The 16,453-nt window shown below is 38.4% G+C and overlaps 2 protein-coding genes across 2 annotated transcripts; both read left to right on the forward strand.

Moving 5' to 3' along the window:
• Positions 1 to 416: 416 nt before the first annotated feature.
• On the forward strand, positions 417 to 1,115 carry LOC148803312 (uncharacterized). The gene has a single exon (XM_088896604.1). The coding sequence runs from the start codon at positions 590 to 592 to the stop codon at positions 881 to 883; it is 294 nt and encodes a 97-aa protein (XP_088752730.1). The 5' UTR covers positions 417 to 589; the 3' UTR covers positions 884 to 1,115.
• Positions 1,116 to 11,551: 10,436 nt separating this feature from the next.
• On the forward strand, positions 11,552 to 16,088 carry LOC104585806 (uncharacterized). Its single transcript, XM_088886805.1, has one exon. It carries the CDS (start codon positions 11,662 to 11,664, stop codon positions 11,920 to 11,922), a length of 261 nt encoding a protein of 86 aa, XP_088742931.1. The 5' UTR covers positions 11,552 to 11,661; the 3' UTR covers positions 11,923 to 16,088.
• The last annotated feature ends 365 nt before the right edge of the window (positions 16,089 to 16,453 follow it).

Here is a 16,453-nt window from a genome sequence, read left to right on the forward strand (position 1 = left end):
GGAGAAGGTAGGAAATTTTTGAAATTCGCCCCACCCATTCCGCAACCTTTATGGCGTCCATTAGATGGATCCTACCATTCTTTCAGTGTTACAGGTTACTGCTACTTTGACAAAGGACGCTGTCCCTACTATTCATTTGGAAGATAAATTCGGTTTTGATGGATGTACGTGTCTGGCTCCATCTCCAACATTATTGGCCACAAGCAGATTTTCATGGAAACTGGGCGCTGGTCGACACCAGCACTGTACCAGGGTCCACCCATCTCTGCCTGCTCGTGAGCTGTAATCACTCCTGAAGCTCAAGTACAGGTTCTTCCCCCTTGGCCCTTATTCTCTTTTCGACTCTTTGTGGGGCTTCTCTAAAACAAGTAGCCACTTTTGGACTCTTTCCCAAACCACCAGCAAAACCACCTCATCGCCTCTGGTTTTTTTCCCAACTCCCAGAATTGTCGATCTCATACATATCTGTATATAAAAGCTATATATCCTGGGCTAAGAATTCATATCAACAAGCTTTTCCTTCTTCATTATTAATCACTAGCTACCAAGAAAACAGCAGACTCAAGAGAAGAGATTAATTAAAAGGAAGATGAGTTCAACGAGCAGAGCATGGATTGTGGCAACCAGCGTTGGAGCAGTTGAGGCATTGAAAGATCAGGGCATCTGTAGATGGAATTACACTCTCAGATGTCTCCACCAGCACGCCAAGAACAATGGTGTCCTCCTCCCATCGTTCTCTCAGGCCGGCAGGAACATCTCTTCCTCCTCCTCAGCCATGGCAATGATGGGTAAGAAGGCCTTGACAGACCAACAGCAGCACATGAAGCAATCAGAAGAATCGCTAAGAAAAGTTATGTACTTGAGTTGTTGGGGTCCCAATTGATTGATTCATCCCCAGATTGAAGACGATCAAAACCAGTTAATACTTTATAGGCTGTAGATATATACCATTATTCGCTATAAATACATACTTGGCATCTGCAAATCTGCGGAGCCTTTTTTTCTTCTTTCTATTTTCTTTTCATGCTTATTATAAGTCCCCATTTAGCTTCCTAATGAATCGAATCAAATGGGTTTGGTTCATTTATAATCGAATTCAAATTTAATTTTATTCATCGGATTTATATTGGACTAATAGCTAGCGGGATATTCAATGCATTAATAATAAAAATAATCAAAATATTATAATAAATTATTAATATAACTAACTAAAAATGGCAACTACATTAATATCATGACACAATATATTAAAAACAAGTTGTATAAAACTTGAGCCAATGACTCCTTGTAAAATACTACATTCAAACCAGCTTTACTAATAGATAGAATATAAATTTTAAGCATATATACTTGGATAAACAAGTTTTTCCTTCTTCACAACTGAAAGACAGCTCCCATAGAAGAGTTTTGAAAGAAGGAAATTAAGAGAGTTCGACAAGCAGAGCATGGATTGTAGCTAGGGGTGTCGGTTGGACCGGATTTGGTCCAATCTGATCCAGTCCAATGTGAGTCCATTACAAATGGAATAGGTTCAATTCAATCTAACGAGAATAATGTGGATTATTTTGGATCAATCCAATTTAATGTTTAGACCATCCAATTTGTTTAAATTCATTTTAATTTAGATTGGTTTCAACCCAAATCCAGTTCCTTGACACTTATATTCTTTTCTTATATCAATGGACTGTATATTGGCTTAATCCAACTAAATTCAATATAAATTTATTATGAACGGACCAGGTCCAATCCAATCTAATAAATATTTTGGATCGGATTTGACTCAGCGTGGAAGTAGTAAACTGGGCTGACTACGCAAGCACCGGACGAACATGAGGCTTCGTTCATGAAGCCTGTTGTAACTAGGCGTATGCCTTGGAAGAGAGAGAAAAGTTGGCGAAAATTCTTGTGTGTCTATTCGCTTGGAATTACTGATATTTATAATACATCTTGGGACTCAGAGAGTAAATAGGAAAGAGAAGTTGTAAAAGTCTAAAACAATTAAAACATCTGGACTTCTAGACATCTTTGAAGTCTTCCTCAGGCTGCCTTGATATCCTTTGTCCGATAGCCACCTAGCCACCGCCCTCCAATGATGCCTTGATATCCCCCGTCCGATAGCCACCGCCCTCCAATGCTTATCCAACGTATGGGTTGTCACTATTATCCCTTGCATGATTTTCGCTAGAGGGTACCGTCCGATGCATGATCCTCTCTAATCGTGAGCTGTCGTTTGGTGGGTGAGCTGGCCCTCCATCATTCTCCCCCACTTGGAAAGAATTCAACCTCGAGTCATGACTGGGGTATGCAAGTGTTGCCTCTGGTAAGTAATGATGAAGATCAGCAACATTAAAAGTTTTGGAGATACCCATGTGATCTGGCAAGTCCACGACATAAGCATTGTCGTTGATTTTCTTAATGATCTTGTATGGACCGTACTTACGAGGATGTAGCTTGTTATACTTCCCCACGAGTATGCGTTCTTTCCTTAAGAATACCATGACTTCATCACTGACGTCAAACACTTGATGCCGACGATGCTTATCAACTGCAACCTTGTACTTTGCACTGGCTCGCTCTAGTTTCTGCTGGACTTCTTCCTGTACTGACTGGATCTGTTCTGCCAACTGCTCAGTAGAAGTGCCGAGGCCGGGTACCCTGGTAGCTTCACTAAATCCAACGCATGGTTAGGTACCTTCATATAAACAATGGAAAATGGAGATCTACTTGTAGAGTTATGAACTGCATTGTTGTAAGTGAACTCTGCTTGTGCTATGGCAAAATCCCACTACTCCGGTCTCTCCCTGCAGATACTGCGGATCAAGTTACCTAAGGTCCAATTTACCACCTCTGTCTATCCATCTGTCTGTGGATGGGCTATACTGCTGAAATTGAATGATGAGTCAAATAGTCTCCATAGGGTCATCTAGAAGTGACTTAAGAACCTCGTATCTCGGTCCGATGTGATGGTTTTAGGTACCCCATGTAAACGGACAACCTCCCTAAAAAATAGCTTAGCTGTCACTATTGCATCTACAGTCTTCTTGCATGGGAGGAAGTAAGCCATCTTGGAGAACCGGTCAACCACTACGAAGACGGAGTCCATATTTCTTGGAGTCTTTGGCAAGCCTAGCACAAAATCCATGGACAGGTCTTCCCAAATCGCAATAGGAACAGGTAGGGGCATGTAGAGGCCGATATTCTGGGTCTGTCCCTTAGCTATCTGACAGATAAAGCATCTACTCACAATAGAGGTCACATCCCTCCTTAATTTAGGCCAGTAGTAATGCCCCTTGACTGCTTCGATCGTTTTGTCTCTCCTGAGGTGTCTTGCTAATCCACCCCCATGCAGATCCCTAATGATTTTCTCGAGAAGGGAGGTGCAAGGGATGCACAATTGTTCCCCCTTCATAAGGAACCCATCATGAATGTAGAAATCTCCAGTTGGCTGTCGATTTGTGCATTTTTTCCACACCTATTTGAAGTCCTCATCCTAGGCGTACAGATCTTTCAAGCATTCAAAGCCCACAATTTCAATGTTGAGAGTTTTGATGAGGGCTACACGCCTACTTAGAGCATCGGCCACTGTGTTTTGCTGTTCAGCCTTATACACAATCTTGCATGGGAATTTATCAATGAAAGCAGACCATCTTGTATGCAGGTCACTCCTCAATTGCTTTTTCTTACTGAGATACTTAAGAGCTTGGTGATCGGTGGGGAGAACAAATTCTTTAGCAATTAAGTAATGTTCCCAGGTTTTCAGTGCTCTAACAACAGCATAGAATTCTTTATCATAAGTTGACCACTTCTTCCTGGCTTCGCATAACTTTTCACTAAAGAAAGCAATTGGTCTCTTTTCTTGTGACAATACAGCCCCGATTCCAACTCCACTGGCATCACATTCAACCTCAAATAGTTTGTCAAAACTTGATAATGCAAGGACAAGAGCAGTGCATAACTTTTCTTTTATGAGAGCAAAACTTTGCTACTGTTCTTCTCCCCACTAGAACTTTCCCTTTTTCAAACACTCAGTGATGGGAGCTACAATACTACTAAACTGTTTGATAAATCGCCTATAGAAAGTTGCTAACCCATGGAAACGTCTTATGTCCGTGACGTTTGTTGGGGATGGCCACTCCCTAATGGCTTTCACCTTTTCCTCATCCACCTTAATCCCATCCTTACTTATAATGAACCCTAGGAATAGCAAATTATCGCTCATGAAGGTGCACTTCTTTAAATTAGCATATAATTTGTTTTCCCTCAATGCATTCAATACCTCCCTGATATGTCCTAGGTGCTCAATGATAGATTTGCTGTAAATCAAGATGTCATCAAAATATACCACAACAAATTTACCAATAAAAGGGCACAGTACCTGATTCATTAGCCTCATGAAGGTGTTGGGTGCATTAGTTAGTCCAAAGGGCATGACTAACCATTCGTACAATCCATCTCTAGTCTTGAAAGTTGTCTTCCACTCGTCTCCAGGACAAATCCTGATCTGATGGTAACCACTCCTGAGATCGATTTTGGAAAAGACTACAGCTCCATCAAGTTGATCCAGCATGTCGTCTAGCCTGGGAATGGGAAACTTGTAGCCAATAGTGATCTTGTTAATGGCCCTGCTGTCGACACACATTCTCCAACTCCCATCTTTCTTGGGTGTTAATAACGTTGGTACTGTACAAGGGCTCATGCTAACTTGAATATGCCCCTTTCATAATAATTCTTCTACCTTTTCCCGTAAGATCTCATTTTCTTTAGGACTCATCCTGTAATGTGGGAGGTTAGGTAGACTAGCACTAGAAACAAAATCAATATGATGTCGGATATCTTGCATGGGTGGGAGTTCATTAGGTAACTCATCAGGAACTACGTCATGGAACTCATCGAGTAGCCCTTGCACGTCCATTGGAATATTGTTTTCCTCTAGTGACTCATTCATGCTTTCTCCCTTCACCACCAACAAATGGACATCGCGGGTATCCTTGCATTCCTTTACAAATTCAGCATGGTGATGTGTAAATGGTAAGGAAATTTCTCTCCTCTGCCTTTGAAGCCTTTGGTGGATTATTTTCTGCCATGGGTAATAAGGTGTAGCGTACACCATCTTTTTCGAACTGGTAGGTATTTTTCCTACCTAGGTGTTTTGCATCTACATCAAACTTCCAAGGCCTACCCAGCAAAATATGGCAAGAATTCATATCCACAATATCACAATATACCTCATCAGTGTACTTACCAATGGAGAATGGGACCTTGTTGCGTTCCTCCACTTGTACGTCGCCAACTTCCTTGATCCACCCAATTGTGTATGGGTTCGGATGCTTCTCAGGAAGTAGTTGTAATTTTTGTACCACATCCCTGCAAATAATATTTTCCTGACTGCCACTATCAATAATTAAATCAAATAATTTACCCTGTACCGTGCATCTAGTGTGAAACAATCGGTGTCGTTGAGTGGTATCTTTGCTTCTTTAGGACAGCATCAGTTTCCTCACAACACATGTGTATTCTTCATGCTCACAGGGACCTTCTTCATTCTCTCCATCAGGTCCACAATATATTTCATCATCAACATCTTCTTCATCCTCCCTCTCTTATCATGTTAACTGCCTTCCTTCTGGGACAGTCACTAGACCTATGCCCAACTTCATTGCACTTGAAGCACTTAAAAGGAGCAGGTTTTGCATAGGGATTACTGGGTTTAGGAGGATTTGAAGTGCTACCTCGAGTGTTTTCTCCCGTGGCGGCCTTACTGGCGTTAGCTGTACTCGGCGGGTGGGAGTGTTGTACTCCTGGGGCTGCTTTGTTCTTGTCGACTGCTGCCGGTCTGTTGTCGCTCCCACTGTACCGTCGATAGCTTCCTGCACACAGAGAACCATCTGGACGTCAATCTTGTCTCTGATAGTAGGTCTCAAACCACTTAGATAACGGGCTACCTGCTGGTTATCACTTTCAGATAGCTGATTTCGTTCAGTCAATATCAGGAATTCTGATGTGTATTCATTTACGCTTCTTGTCCCCTGTGCATATCGTTGATATTTATTCAAACATATATTGCTCATAATCAGGGGGTAAAAACCTACCTCTTATTAGTTGCTTTATGCGCCACCATGTTCGAACTGTACCTCTTCTTTCTCAGATCCGAGTCTCCCTCCTTCGTTCCCACTAGACAGATGCTCCTCCCTTCAGTTAGAACGCTACTAATTTTACCCTTCTTTCTTCCGGGATCTCCATGTACTCAAAGAAACGGTCGACCTTGGTGATCCAATCGAGAAGACCCTCGATATCCAGATCCCCACTAAAAGTAGGAATATCTACCTTGAGTTTAAACTCATCATGATTTCGACGAGGATTGAAATTGCGAGGGTTGCGCCAATTCCTACCGTTTCTGTCGTCGCCAGGAAGAACTGGAGCAACGCCGAGCTTTAGTTCGTCGTCTCTATCATCATCAAGAATAGGATTCCGGGGTATGGGGTTGACGAGTGGTCTACCATGGTCATCTCCTCCGGTTGGGTTATCCCGGTTCCTTGGAACATCCTCCCGCAACAAGGTCCGCAGTTGTCCAGCGATCTTTGCCAACTACTGCTCAATGTTGTGCGTGGTTGTGCGCTACTCTTCGATCACTCTCCAAACAACTTGTAACCCCTGATCTCCATCATGGGGTTGGTTGCGACTGCTACTGTCTTGGTTGGCCATCTAACTAGGCGAACTCCTGCTTTGATACCACCTGACGCAGCGTGGAAGCAGTAAACCGGGCTGACTACGCAAGCACTGGACGAACACAAGGCTTCGTTCGTGAAGCCTGTTGTAACTAGGCGTATGCCTTGGAAGAGAGAGAAAAGTTGGCGAAAATTCTTGTGTGTTTATTTGCTTGGAATTACTGATATTTATAATACATCTTGGGACTCATAGAGTAAATAGGAAAGAGAAGTTGTAAAAGTCTAAAACAATTAAAACATCTGGACTTCTAGACATCTTCGAAGTCTTCCTCAGGCTGCCTTGATATCCTCCGTCCGATAGCCACCTAGCCACCGCCCTCCAATGATGCCTTGATATCCTCTGTCCGATAGCCACCGCCCTCCAATGCTTATCCAACGCATGGGTTGTCACTATTATCCCTTGCATGATTTTTGCTAGAGGGTACCATCCAATGCATGATCCTCTCTGATCGTGAGCTATCGTTTGGTGGGTGAGCTGGCCCTCCATCAGGATTGGTCCAATCCACTATTTCTTTTTGGTCTGTCCAATCCATCCAAATTAATTTTGGACTGGACGGGTCCAGCCCAAAACCGGTCCATTGACACCCTTAATTGTAGCCACAAGCAATGCAATTGTTGAGGCATTGAAAGATGAAGGCTTCTATAAATGATAACATACTTTGATACACAAGAACACTAAGAACAAATTGGGACTTTCCTCTTAGCTAAGAGGAGCCCCATTTTCATCCTTAGCGATGGTAAATTTTCAAACAACCATTCAAAACCTAAAAGCTTATGTTGTTAGATGAGGTCCTTGAATACATTGTGCTGACATGTACCTTGTGCTGAAATTTAATTGATTATAATGGGGTTAGCAAGGATGAACAGTAAACTACTTGGTATCAAATAGGCTTTGATACCATTTGAAATAACCATTCAACCTAAAAGTTTAAGTTGTTAGGTGAGGTCCTTATGTAAGTTTTTATTATCTAACATTAATAACGTTGTGATGGGAGATGTGAAGTAGATGACAGTTTGTGGAAGCCCAAAATTCCAAAAAGCAGGAAGCTTCACATGAAGCTTTCCATCTTTCCATGCCTAAAATCTTTCTTTTAACAGCCCCATAGACCATGGTCGATCAAGTGACTTACTAAATAGTCTTGATCTTTAAAGACAAGACCCCAAAAGCTTAATATATCTTTTGCCATCTAGGTTGTTAGAATATCTTCTTAAAAAGATTTGCCAAATGGTATCTTCTTGATTTGTTTTTAAAAAATCATGTCTTCAATGTAATATGCAAGTTTCTATACTTTTTTAAGAAAAAGAAGAATTTATTAATAATTAAAAGGAGGGGGTATGAAACAAAACTATGCGTCAAAGCTCGATACAAAGGAAAACAAACTAGAAAGTAAAATCACAAGAGTAATTTAAAAATAACGAGAGTAATAGCCTTTGTTTGCATGTAGTTCTTGATCATAGGAGCAAATGTACTAGAGTTTTGTTGATGTGCATTAACATATTCAGTCGCAACCCTATTATCTTTAATGGTCTCCTTCACCTTATTCTCCTTCTTTGCCTCCTTACAACCAAATTCCTTGATGGGTTACCAATTGGATGAAGAATTTATGCAGTAAAACAAAGTCAAAATTCCAACTTTTGATGCTCTAGACCAGAATCGTTATATAAAATAAGGTTCGATTTAGGAATGGCAACAAGGCGGGTTTGGGGCAAGGAACCCCCTCCGTGTCTCCGATGATAGGGCGGGTTCGGAGTGGAAAACCTCCTTCTTATCAGGGACGAGAAATCCCTGAATTTTCTCCGCCCCGAGTCAATACCTAATAACATATCATAATTCGGATAATTTGAAAAATATATTATGGGAATTTATTGGTATTTTAAACATTGGATTATGGAAATTTAGGAGTATTTAAAACATTAAATTATTGGATCGTAATGCTTTTAGGAATTTGAAGAAAGTTTAAAGATATTTTAGAAATTAATTTTAAACATAGGCATATTTTATAATTTACCATCAGGTTCAAGGAATTATATGCAAAACCCGTTCCCATCCTTGCTTAAGATCGGGTAAAACCTGCCCAATTCGGGGCGGGGCAGGGCAGGGCCCCTATTTTATGGGAAAAGTTGCCATCCCTAGTTTAACTGGCCTAGAACCAAACTTAATTGATAACCTAAACCTTGTAATAGCTAGGTCCCCAGTATGATTAAAGTTTGCCTATTTGGGAACTTCCTAGAGATGACATGTTGCCTCATGGCTAATTGGGTAGGTCTGCAAATAAGTCAGATTCGATTCGATTCAAGTGCAAATCTGAACCAATAAGAGTCGGATTTGAATACTTCCCTTGATCCCAACAAATTTATCTCATTGGAAAAGTTGATCCGTTTAGTTAATGAATCAAATTCTTATATACCTCGATCCAATCCATTAATTATGAAATATTATATGTTATATGTTATATATATATATATATTACATATTATAATATATTATTTATTTATATCATAAATTTTCTTATTACAATCCTAATCGAATCAGATTTGAATTGAATATTCAATTTATATCATAAATATTCGAATTCAAATCATACTCTTGAAAATCTGACAAATTATTATCAGATCGGATCGGATATACCCTTTACCGAATCCGATCCGATCCATTTGCAGCCCTATATTTAGAATCATCTTAGAAATGACATGTTACCTCGTTTGGTTCCTGGTTTGTTTTCTTTCGGTTAAAAAATATCAACTACAAATACTTTTTACCCCGCGCCCATGGTATGTGTGCAAGAAGCTACTACACAACCCAAACTACTACTTTTCCTAACAGCCAAAGTTGTCCAGATTTAAACATTGACCTGACCCGTTGATGCCACAGTTTAATTAACATAGAACTAAAAAATGGTAAAAATATTGGTGTTTGACAATCTAATAATTTATAATTAATTTATTGTAAATTTTATGGTATATAAACATGTTTCTAGTAATTATTATTTAATTTCACAATCTACCCTATAATTACTATTTAATTATGGGTTATTGTCTTAAAATTTTTAAGCCTTAAAGGCAAAATTCATTTATAAATTAAATGTTCCGATTACAACCCATGAAGTGCAAATCATGGTTTTCGAACTGTGGTTGATCCGGATGGTTGAACCGTTCAGCCCGGGAATCGTCCAGGCAACCAATTCCATTTTACCCCAAATCTAATCCTTGGCCAAAAACTATTTAAAAAGTTAATAACAAGTTGATTTAGGCGATCGAATCGTCGACCCATTCAATAGTTTTTGGCTGCTTTTTATTTTTAATTTTTTTGATAAAACGAATTGTCCATTCAAACCGGATGGTCAGACCATCAACCCAAAAATAGATGGTCAGAACGGTTCCGTTTCCGAGTCATTTTATAAAACCATGAAATGCAAATATATAGCACGAAAAGCTAGAAACATAGAATGCCAACAAACAGATCTACCAAACTTTCTGAAAAAGAAGAGATAACCATGAATACCGGGACTAAACAACTCAAAAAACCTAAAGGAGGGTCATTTACCTACAATATAGACCATTTCAATAAGCTTGACTCCCTTACCAGTACAATGAGAACTCTCTTTCACTTTTCTAACTTGGTCTTGAACTTATCCTCACTTCTTGACACATCAAGAAACTTCTTTGTTGAATTAAACTATTTGCCATAGAAAATCAACCTCTTTGAAATTTAACATATAGAAACCTCCTTTCAAGATATTTGTCATCAATTAGAAAACTAACTATTTGCAATATTACTATTACACACCCCCTATTTAGCTCTATCCTTTGAATTAAAATTCTAAAAATACGTTCATCATCATCAATTCACTTGAACTGAATTAATTGTTTGCTGGTTGTAAGATGAGTGAACATGAAATGGTGGAGAGAATAAATAATTAGATGTAATTTTTGTCATATATTCGTTTTGATATTGGATATATTTATGCTGAATTTGGATGTTAGAACTTGCACTTAATTAATAACCAATCCGATCCAACTAAAATTGGGGTCTAATTGAAAATTATAATTAGTATAATTAACTATATATATAGAATTTATACAAATATATTAATTTTATAATTAATGAAAGTAATTAGTTTTTTATCATTTTTTTAATTTTTTGTTACTTTAAGCACAATAAGACAGACGTGGAGCTGGGTAATTGTTTCTCAGGAAAAACTTACCTGAGTAATTGTTTCCTAGAAAAAAATTAGTAAGTTACATAAAAGCGAACGGGCCCTTAGTGTTATTAAACCCATAGATTTTGACTCCAATGTTCATATGCATCCTTCAAAATCCGGTTTACCAAATAAGAATCATTCTCTGGTAAAAATTTTGGGCATTTGAATTAATAAACAATGTACCTTCAACATGGGAAAAAAAGCTTTAGGCTGCCAATCAAATTATCAGCCCTCATTCAAACTTCTTGATTTTGGAAACACCCACAAGAACCCTGCCAGGAAGAGAGAAGAATTTCTTTCCAGTGGTAGGGACAAAAGCGTTAGTTATGAAACCTGAGGCTCACAGGTCACAGCCTCGCACACTGGGACTACAAGTTGACACTGGTTTTATTACCAAATGACTGGTTCTACCCTCTCAGCCCTAACAGCTCATGACTCAGGTTTGGTTGTTGGTGGTGGTGGGGGGCACTGTTTGTGTCCCCATTCAAATCACAGTTACTGCTTGGTCGCTTTATAATAATGGAATGGACCCAAAACCACTGGCTTTAGTTCCAAACCACTGGCAAAGCAGCCACTGGTTTTGTCACCATCTTTATCTCCATCACTCTATATATGCCACATAGCGAGCTAACAACTCTTCATCGATCCAAAGCATCACCCAACAAACCCATCTCATATCATCTCATAATTAGATAAAGAGAAGTAAAACCCAGAAGATCAAGAACAAAGAAAACATGAGTTCTTCGAGCAGAGCGTGGATTGTGGCAGCCAGCGTTGGAGCTGTTGAGGCATTGAAAGACCAAGGCATCTGTAGGTGGAATTACACTCTGAGATCGTTACACCAGCACGCCAAGAACAATCTCCGATCGGTCTCTCAGGCTAAGAGAAGCCTGTCGTCTTCCTTGGTGATGGCGAGTAGAGACGAGCAACAGATGAAGCAAGCTGAGGAGTCTCTCAGAAAAGTTATGTACCTGAGCTGCTGGGGTCCCAACTGATGATTATTCCACACTGATCGACACTAGTTGGAGGAAGAACCAATACACAATTAAGTGCTGGATGCATGGTTCTTTGGGCAAGGAAAAGAAAATGAAGGATGAGAATTGATGATGATGAATTGGTCCTGCTAGCTGATTGAATTCCCCATGAAACGTACGTCCTTGGCTTGGCTTGTCACTAGCTATTAGGATGGAATTCCTTGCTGTTGTGAAATCATTGTATACTCCACCACTTCATACATACAGAAATCAACAAAGTTGTGCAAATTACTACATGCTTTTCTTCTTCTTCTTGTGCTAAATTATTGGGAGGGGAAACAAATTTTTCGGTTTTGTGCTAAATCACTTCATAATTTTCAGGAAAATTTGGATTCTATTATTTGGCTCCAAAATAAGTCTGCCAAATCAATGGAAATTAAGCAAAAAACTAAGATCATACTCTTCTTTTCTTTAGGCTGCGTATGGAAAGGATGCAAGTAAATGTGAATGCAAATATGTATAGTGTAAAACGTTCATATAATTTGCAAAATTAGATTAGTTTTGTATGAATAAATTTACCTTCTTACCAAATAGACCTTTAGCTATAATGGATGCAAACATAAATTTGGCTTTTTTTTATTAAAAACTCACTTGAATACAAATTTACTTTTTTTTATTGATGTACTTTACAGTCTATTTACATCGTTTCCAAGCGCAGCCTTATTTCTTTATAACCACAGAATTTTCTTGTCATTTATATATATATAAATGTATGTTAGGTGTGACTATACACTACCAAACTTATATCTCTATGTTTGGTGTAACTCTCCTAAAATTTTATCCAATTTTTGGTTTTTCAAAAAATAAAAATCCAAGGCAAGATTGACATTTATTGGCAAGTGTAACCTTAAGTGCTGTTTAAAGATTTAACTTTTGAACTCTTAAATCCCCTAGAGACACTCATTCAACAGAAAAGCCATCTATCAAGCCTTAATATAGTTGAGATCTTAAATAAGGGCTGATGTGAACCTTAGTTGAAATATAAGATATTTAGCACAGACTCAAAACTTTATATTCAAATATATAATAAGAGAGGATCAAGTCCACTATCCCTTTGTTCTTTAGTTAAATTTGATAGGGTTATTGCAAGGTAGTTTAATGTTTTTGTGTGGACCTTTACGCATTGCAAGAGTGGGTAGGAGGACTAATGTCTGCAAAATAAAGAAGAGAATTGGGAGATGAACTCTTTGTTCTTTAGGATACTCTATTTTTTTTTTTTTACCTTTTCTTAAAAAGTTTGAAGTAACCAAAAGACTTTAGTAGCCATTGTCATTAATTGAACGGTTTATTAATTATCTATTATTTGTTTTAGTACTGACTCAATACTGTATTTGTTAAATTGGAAAATTTATTTATTATAAATGCTAAATACAAAAAATAAAAGAAAAATGAGAAAAATGGATTCATGGATATGTGTCTATAGAAATGTATAAATATTGAAGTAGTCCATATTTTTTCTATATATATAAGGTTGGGTTTGACTTGGGCTATATTAAGATGGACTGAATTATCTTGTTTATGAATCCACTCAAATCTAGATCTAGAGCTGGTAAGGCAGTAAGACCTAAAAGCTATAACTTTTCAGATCTGAACTCAGATTTTATTGGATGTTGCAACTCCTGTGGCCTCTTTGCCTCCTTAGTGAAGAAGGAGGAGAAGGCCATCAATCAACTGGTAGAACTCATCCAAATGTACGGGTTGAATAGAAATTTGGAAAGGTTTGGACAAAGCAAATATAGGTTTTATCAATTTGGTTCTAGGCGAAGGTTCTTGTTTTAGGTTGGTCTAGGGTTGGCTCTTAAACCCTATTCAACCCTTCTAATTTATACTCATCTTTTATTAGAAAGAGTCAAAAGAGTTTCAAAGATATTTAATATGACACAAGGGATTTAGTGGGTAGAGGGGAGATATTATTACAAACATTGACTATTGAAGAAATGGGTGAAGAATTTAGAATGATTTTATGAAGAAAGAGACAAGGGGAAACTCCGTGTGAGAGAGGCATTTGGTTAGAGACTCTTGGCCTCTACACACATCTTTTTCCCCCTTCCATAGTTATGGATATTAATTTCAAATTATAGGCGTAATGTGGGTTGTGGTGGCATAACATGATAAACTGATGAGCCGGGGTTGGCGCGTTGGCCAGCATCATTTCTTTTTTAAGGAAGAGATTAAAAACATACATATTTATATAAACACATAATTATCTATATTTATTTATTTATTTATTTATTATTATTATTATTATTATTAATATTAATGTGAGCCATATGGGCCCATGGGCGGCCTAGCCCGTTAGCAGCTAGCTGAGTAGATCAATTATAGCCTAGCCCTAGGAGTGCAAGTCAGGTGGGTTGGGCCGGGTTTATGGTCAACCCAGGCCCGGCCCTAAAAGTTGGGTTTAAGATTTGAGCCTGAGGTTAAGCCCGATTTTCTCAACTTGAGCACAATTCGTACTATAATTTGATGCATTTGGGTTGGGCTAGGGCCCAGGCCAGGCTCGGGTTGGTCTATAAACCCACTTTAAAATTATATATTTGTAAATATATTTATACAAATATATATACATATATTTATATATATATATAAATATGTATGCAAAATATGTATACAAATGTTATATATACAAATATATATGTACATATATGTAAATATGCTTGCAATATTTATATATATACATATATGTATGTATAAATGTATATAGTTGGACTGGGTTTGGACCGGATTCAGATTACCTAAGGACTAGGCCCAAACCTAATCCAAAAATAAAAAAGCCAAACTTCTTGAACCCAAACCCAACCCAAGGACTAAAAATCCAAACCCAGTCTCTATAAAATTTTGGATTGGACCGATTCGGATTCAGACACAACCCGCCCAAGTTGCACTCCTACCGAAACTAGTAAGTATGAATAAAGGAAGATAAGAGTTACAGATAAACATGGGGCCATGTTTATTAATTTCTTGTACACTTGTACTGTACGACATTACAGGTTATTGCTACTCGACAAAGCCAAAGGTGGTTGTCTCTGCTATTCATTCGGAAGAAAAATTCGGTTTTCATGGAAGTGAGTGTGACAACATCTCCAACATTATTGGCCACAAGAAGATCTTCAGGAAAACTGGGCGCTGGACGACACCAGCACTGTTGTACCAGGGTCCACCGACCCATCAAACCTTCCCGTGAGCTGTAATAATTCCTGAAGCTCGACTACAGGTTCTTTCCCCCTGGCCCAGCCCCTTCTCTTTCTTTATTTTTATTCTCAGTTGTCTGGTTTCTTTGTGGGGCTTCTCTAAAACAAGTAGCCACTTTGGACTCTTTCCCAAACCACCAGCAAAACCACCTCATCGCCTCTGGTTTTTTTCCCAACTCCCAGAATTGTCGATCTCATACATATCTGTATATAAAAGCTATATATCCTGGGCTAAGAATTCATATCAACAAGCTTTTCCTTCTTCATTATTAATCACTAGCTACCAAGAAAACAGCAGACTCAAGAGAAGAGATTAATTAAAAGGAAGATGAGTTCAACGAGCAGAGCATGGATTGTGGCAGCCAGCGTTGGAGCAGTTGAGGCATTGAAAGATCAGGGTATCTGTAGATGGACTTACACTCTGAGATGTCTCCACCAGCACGCCAAGAACAATATTGTCCTCCTCCCATCGTTCTCTCAGGCCGGCAGGAACATCTCTTCCTCCTCCTCAGCCATGGCAATGATGGGTAAGAAGGCCTTGACAGACCAGCAGCAGCACATGAAGCAATCAGAAGAATCGCTAAGAAAAGTTATGTACTTGAGTTGTTGGGGTCCCAATTGAGTGATTCATCCCCAGATTGAAAACGATCAAAACCAATTTATACTTTATAGGCTGTAAATACCATTATTCGCTATAAATACATACTTCTCATCTCAAAATCTGCGGAGCCTTTTTTCTTTTTTCTATTTTCTTTTCTTGCTTATTATAAGTCCCCATTTAGCCTCCTAATGAATCGAATCAAATGGGTTTGGCTCATTTATATTCGAATTCAAATTTAATTTTATTCACTGGATTTATAATGGACTAAAAGCTGGATATTGAATGTATGCATGGCATTAATAATAAAATTATCAAAATATTATAATAAATTATTGATATAATTAACTAAAAATGGCAACTATTTTGTATATCATGACACAAAATATGTTAAAAATAAACTGCATAAAACTTGAACCAATATCATTTTCCCAAACACGTAACATGCTCAAAAAGTAGCGGGCTGATCATTAGGAATATAGTCCCAAATATGTTGTTAGATGAGGTCCTTGAATAGGTTTTTATTCTCTAACATGCCCCTCATGTGAAATCATGTGGACAAATACATGCCCATCCTTACCTTGTGCTGAAATTTAATTAATTAAAATGGGGGCAGCAAGGATGAACACTAAACCAGTTGGTCAAACAAGCTATGATACTGTTTCAAAGAATCATAAACCTAAAAGCTTAAGTTGTTAGGTGA

The sequence above is a fragment of the Nelumbo nucifera genome, chromosome 1, assembly GCF_055504915.1.
Source record: "Nelumbo nucifera cultivar China Antique chromosome 1, China Antique-T2T, whole genome shotgun sequence".
Classification (NCBI taxonomy): domain Eukaryota; kingdom Viridiplantae; phylum Streptophyta; class Magnoliopsida; order Proteales; family Nelumbonaceae; genus Nelumbo; species Nelumbo nucifera.

Coding starts and splice junctions, on each gene's coding strand:
- LOC148803312 (XM_088896604.1), top strand. CDS start 590: ATGAGTTCAACGAGCAGAGCATGGATTGTGGCAACCAGCGTTGGAGCA.
- LOC104585806 (XM_088886805.1), top strand. CDS start 11,662: ATGAGTTCTTCGAGCAGAGCGTGGATTGTGGCAGCCAGCGTTGGAGCT.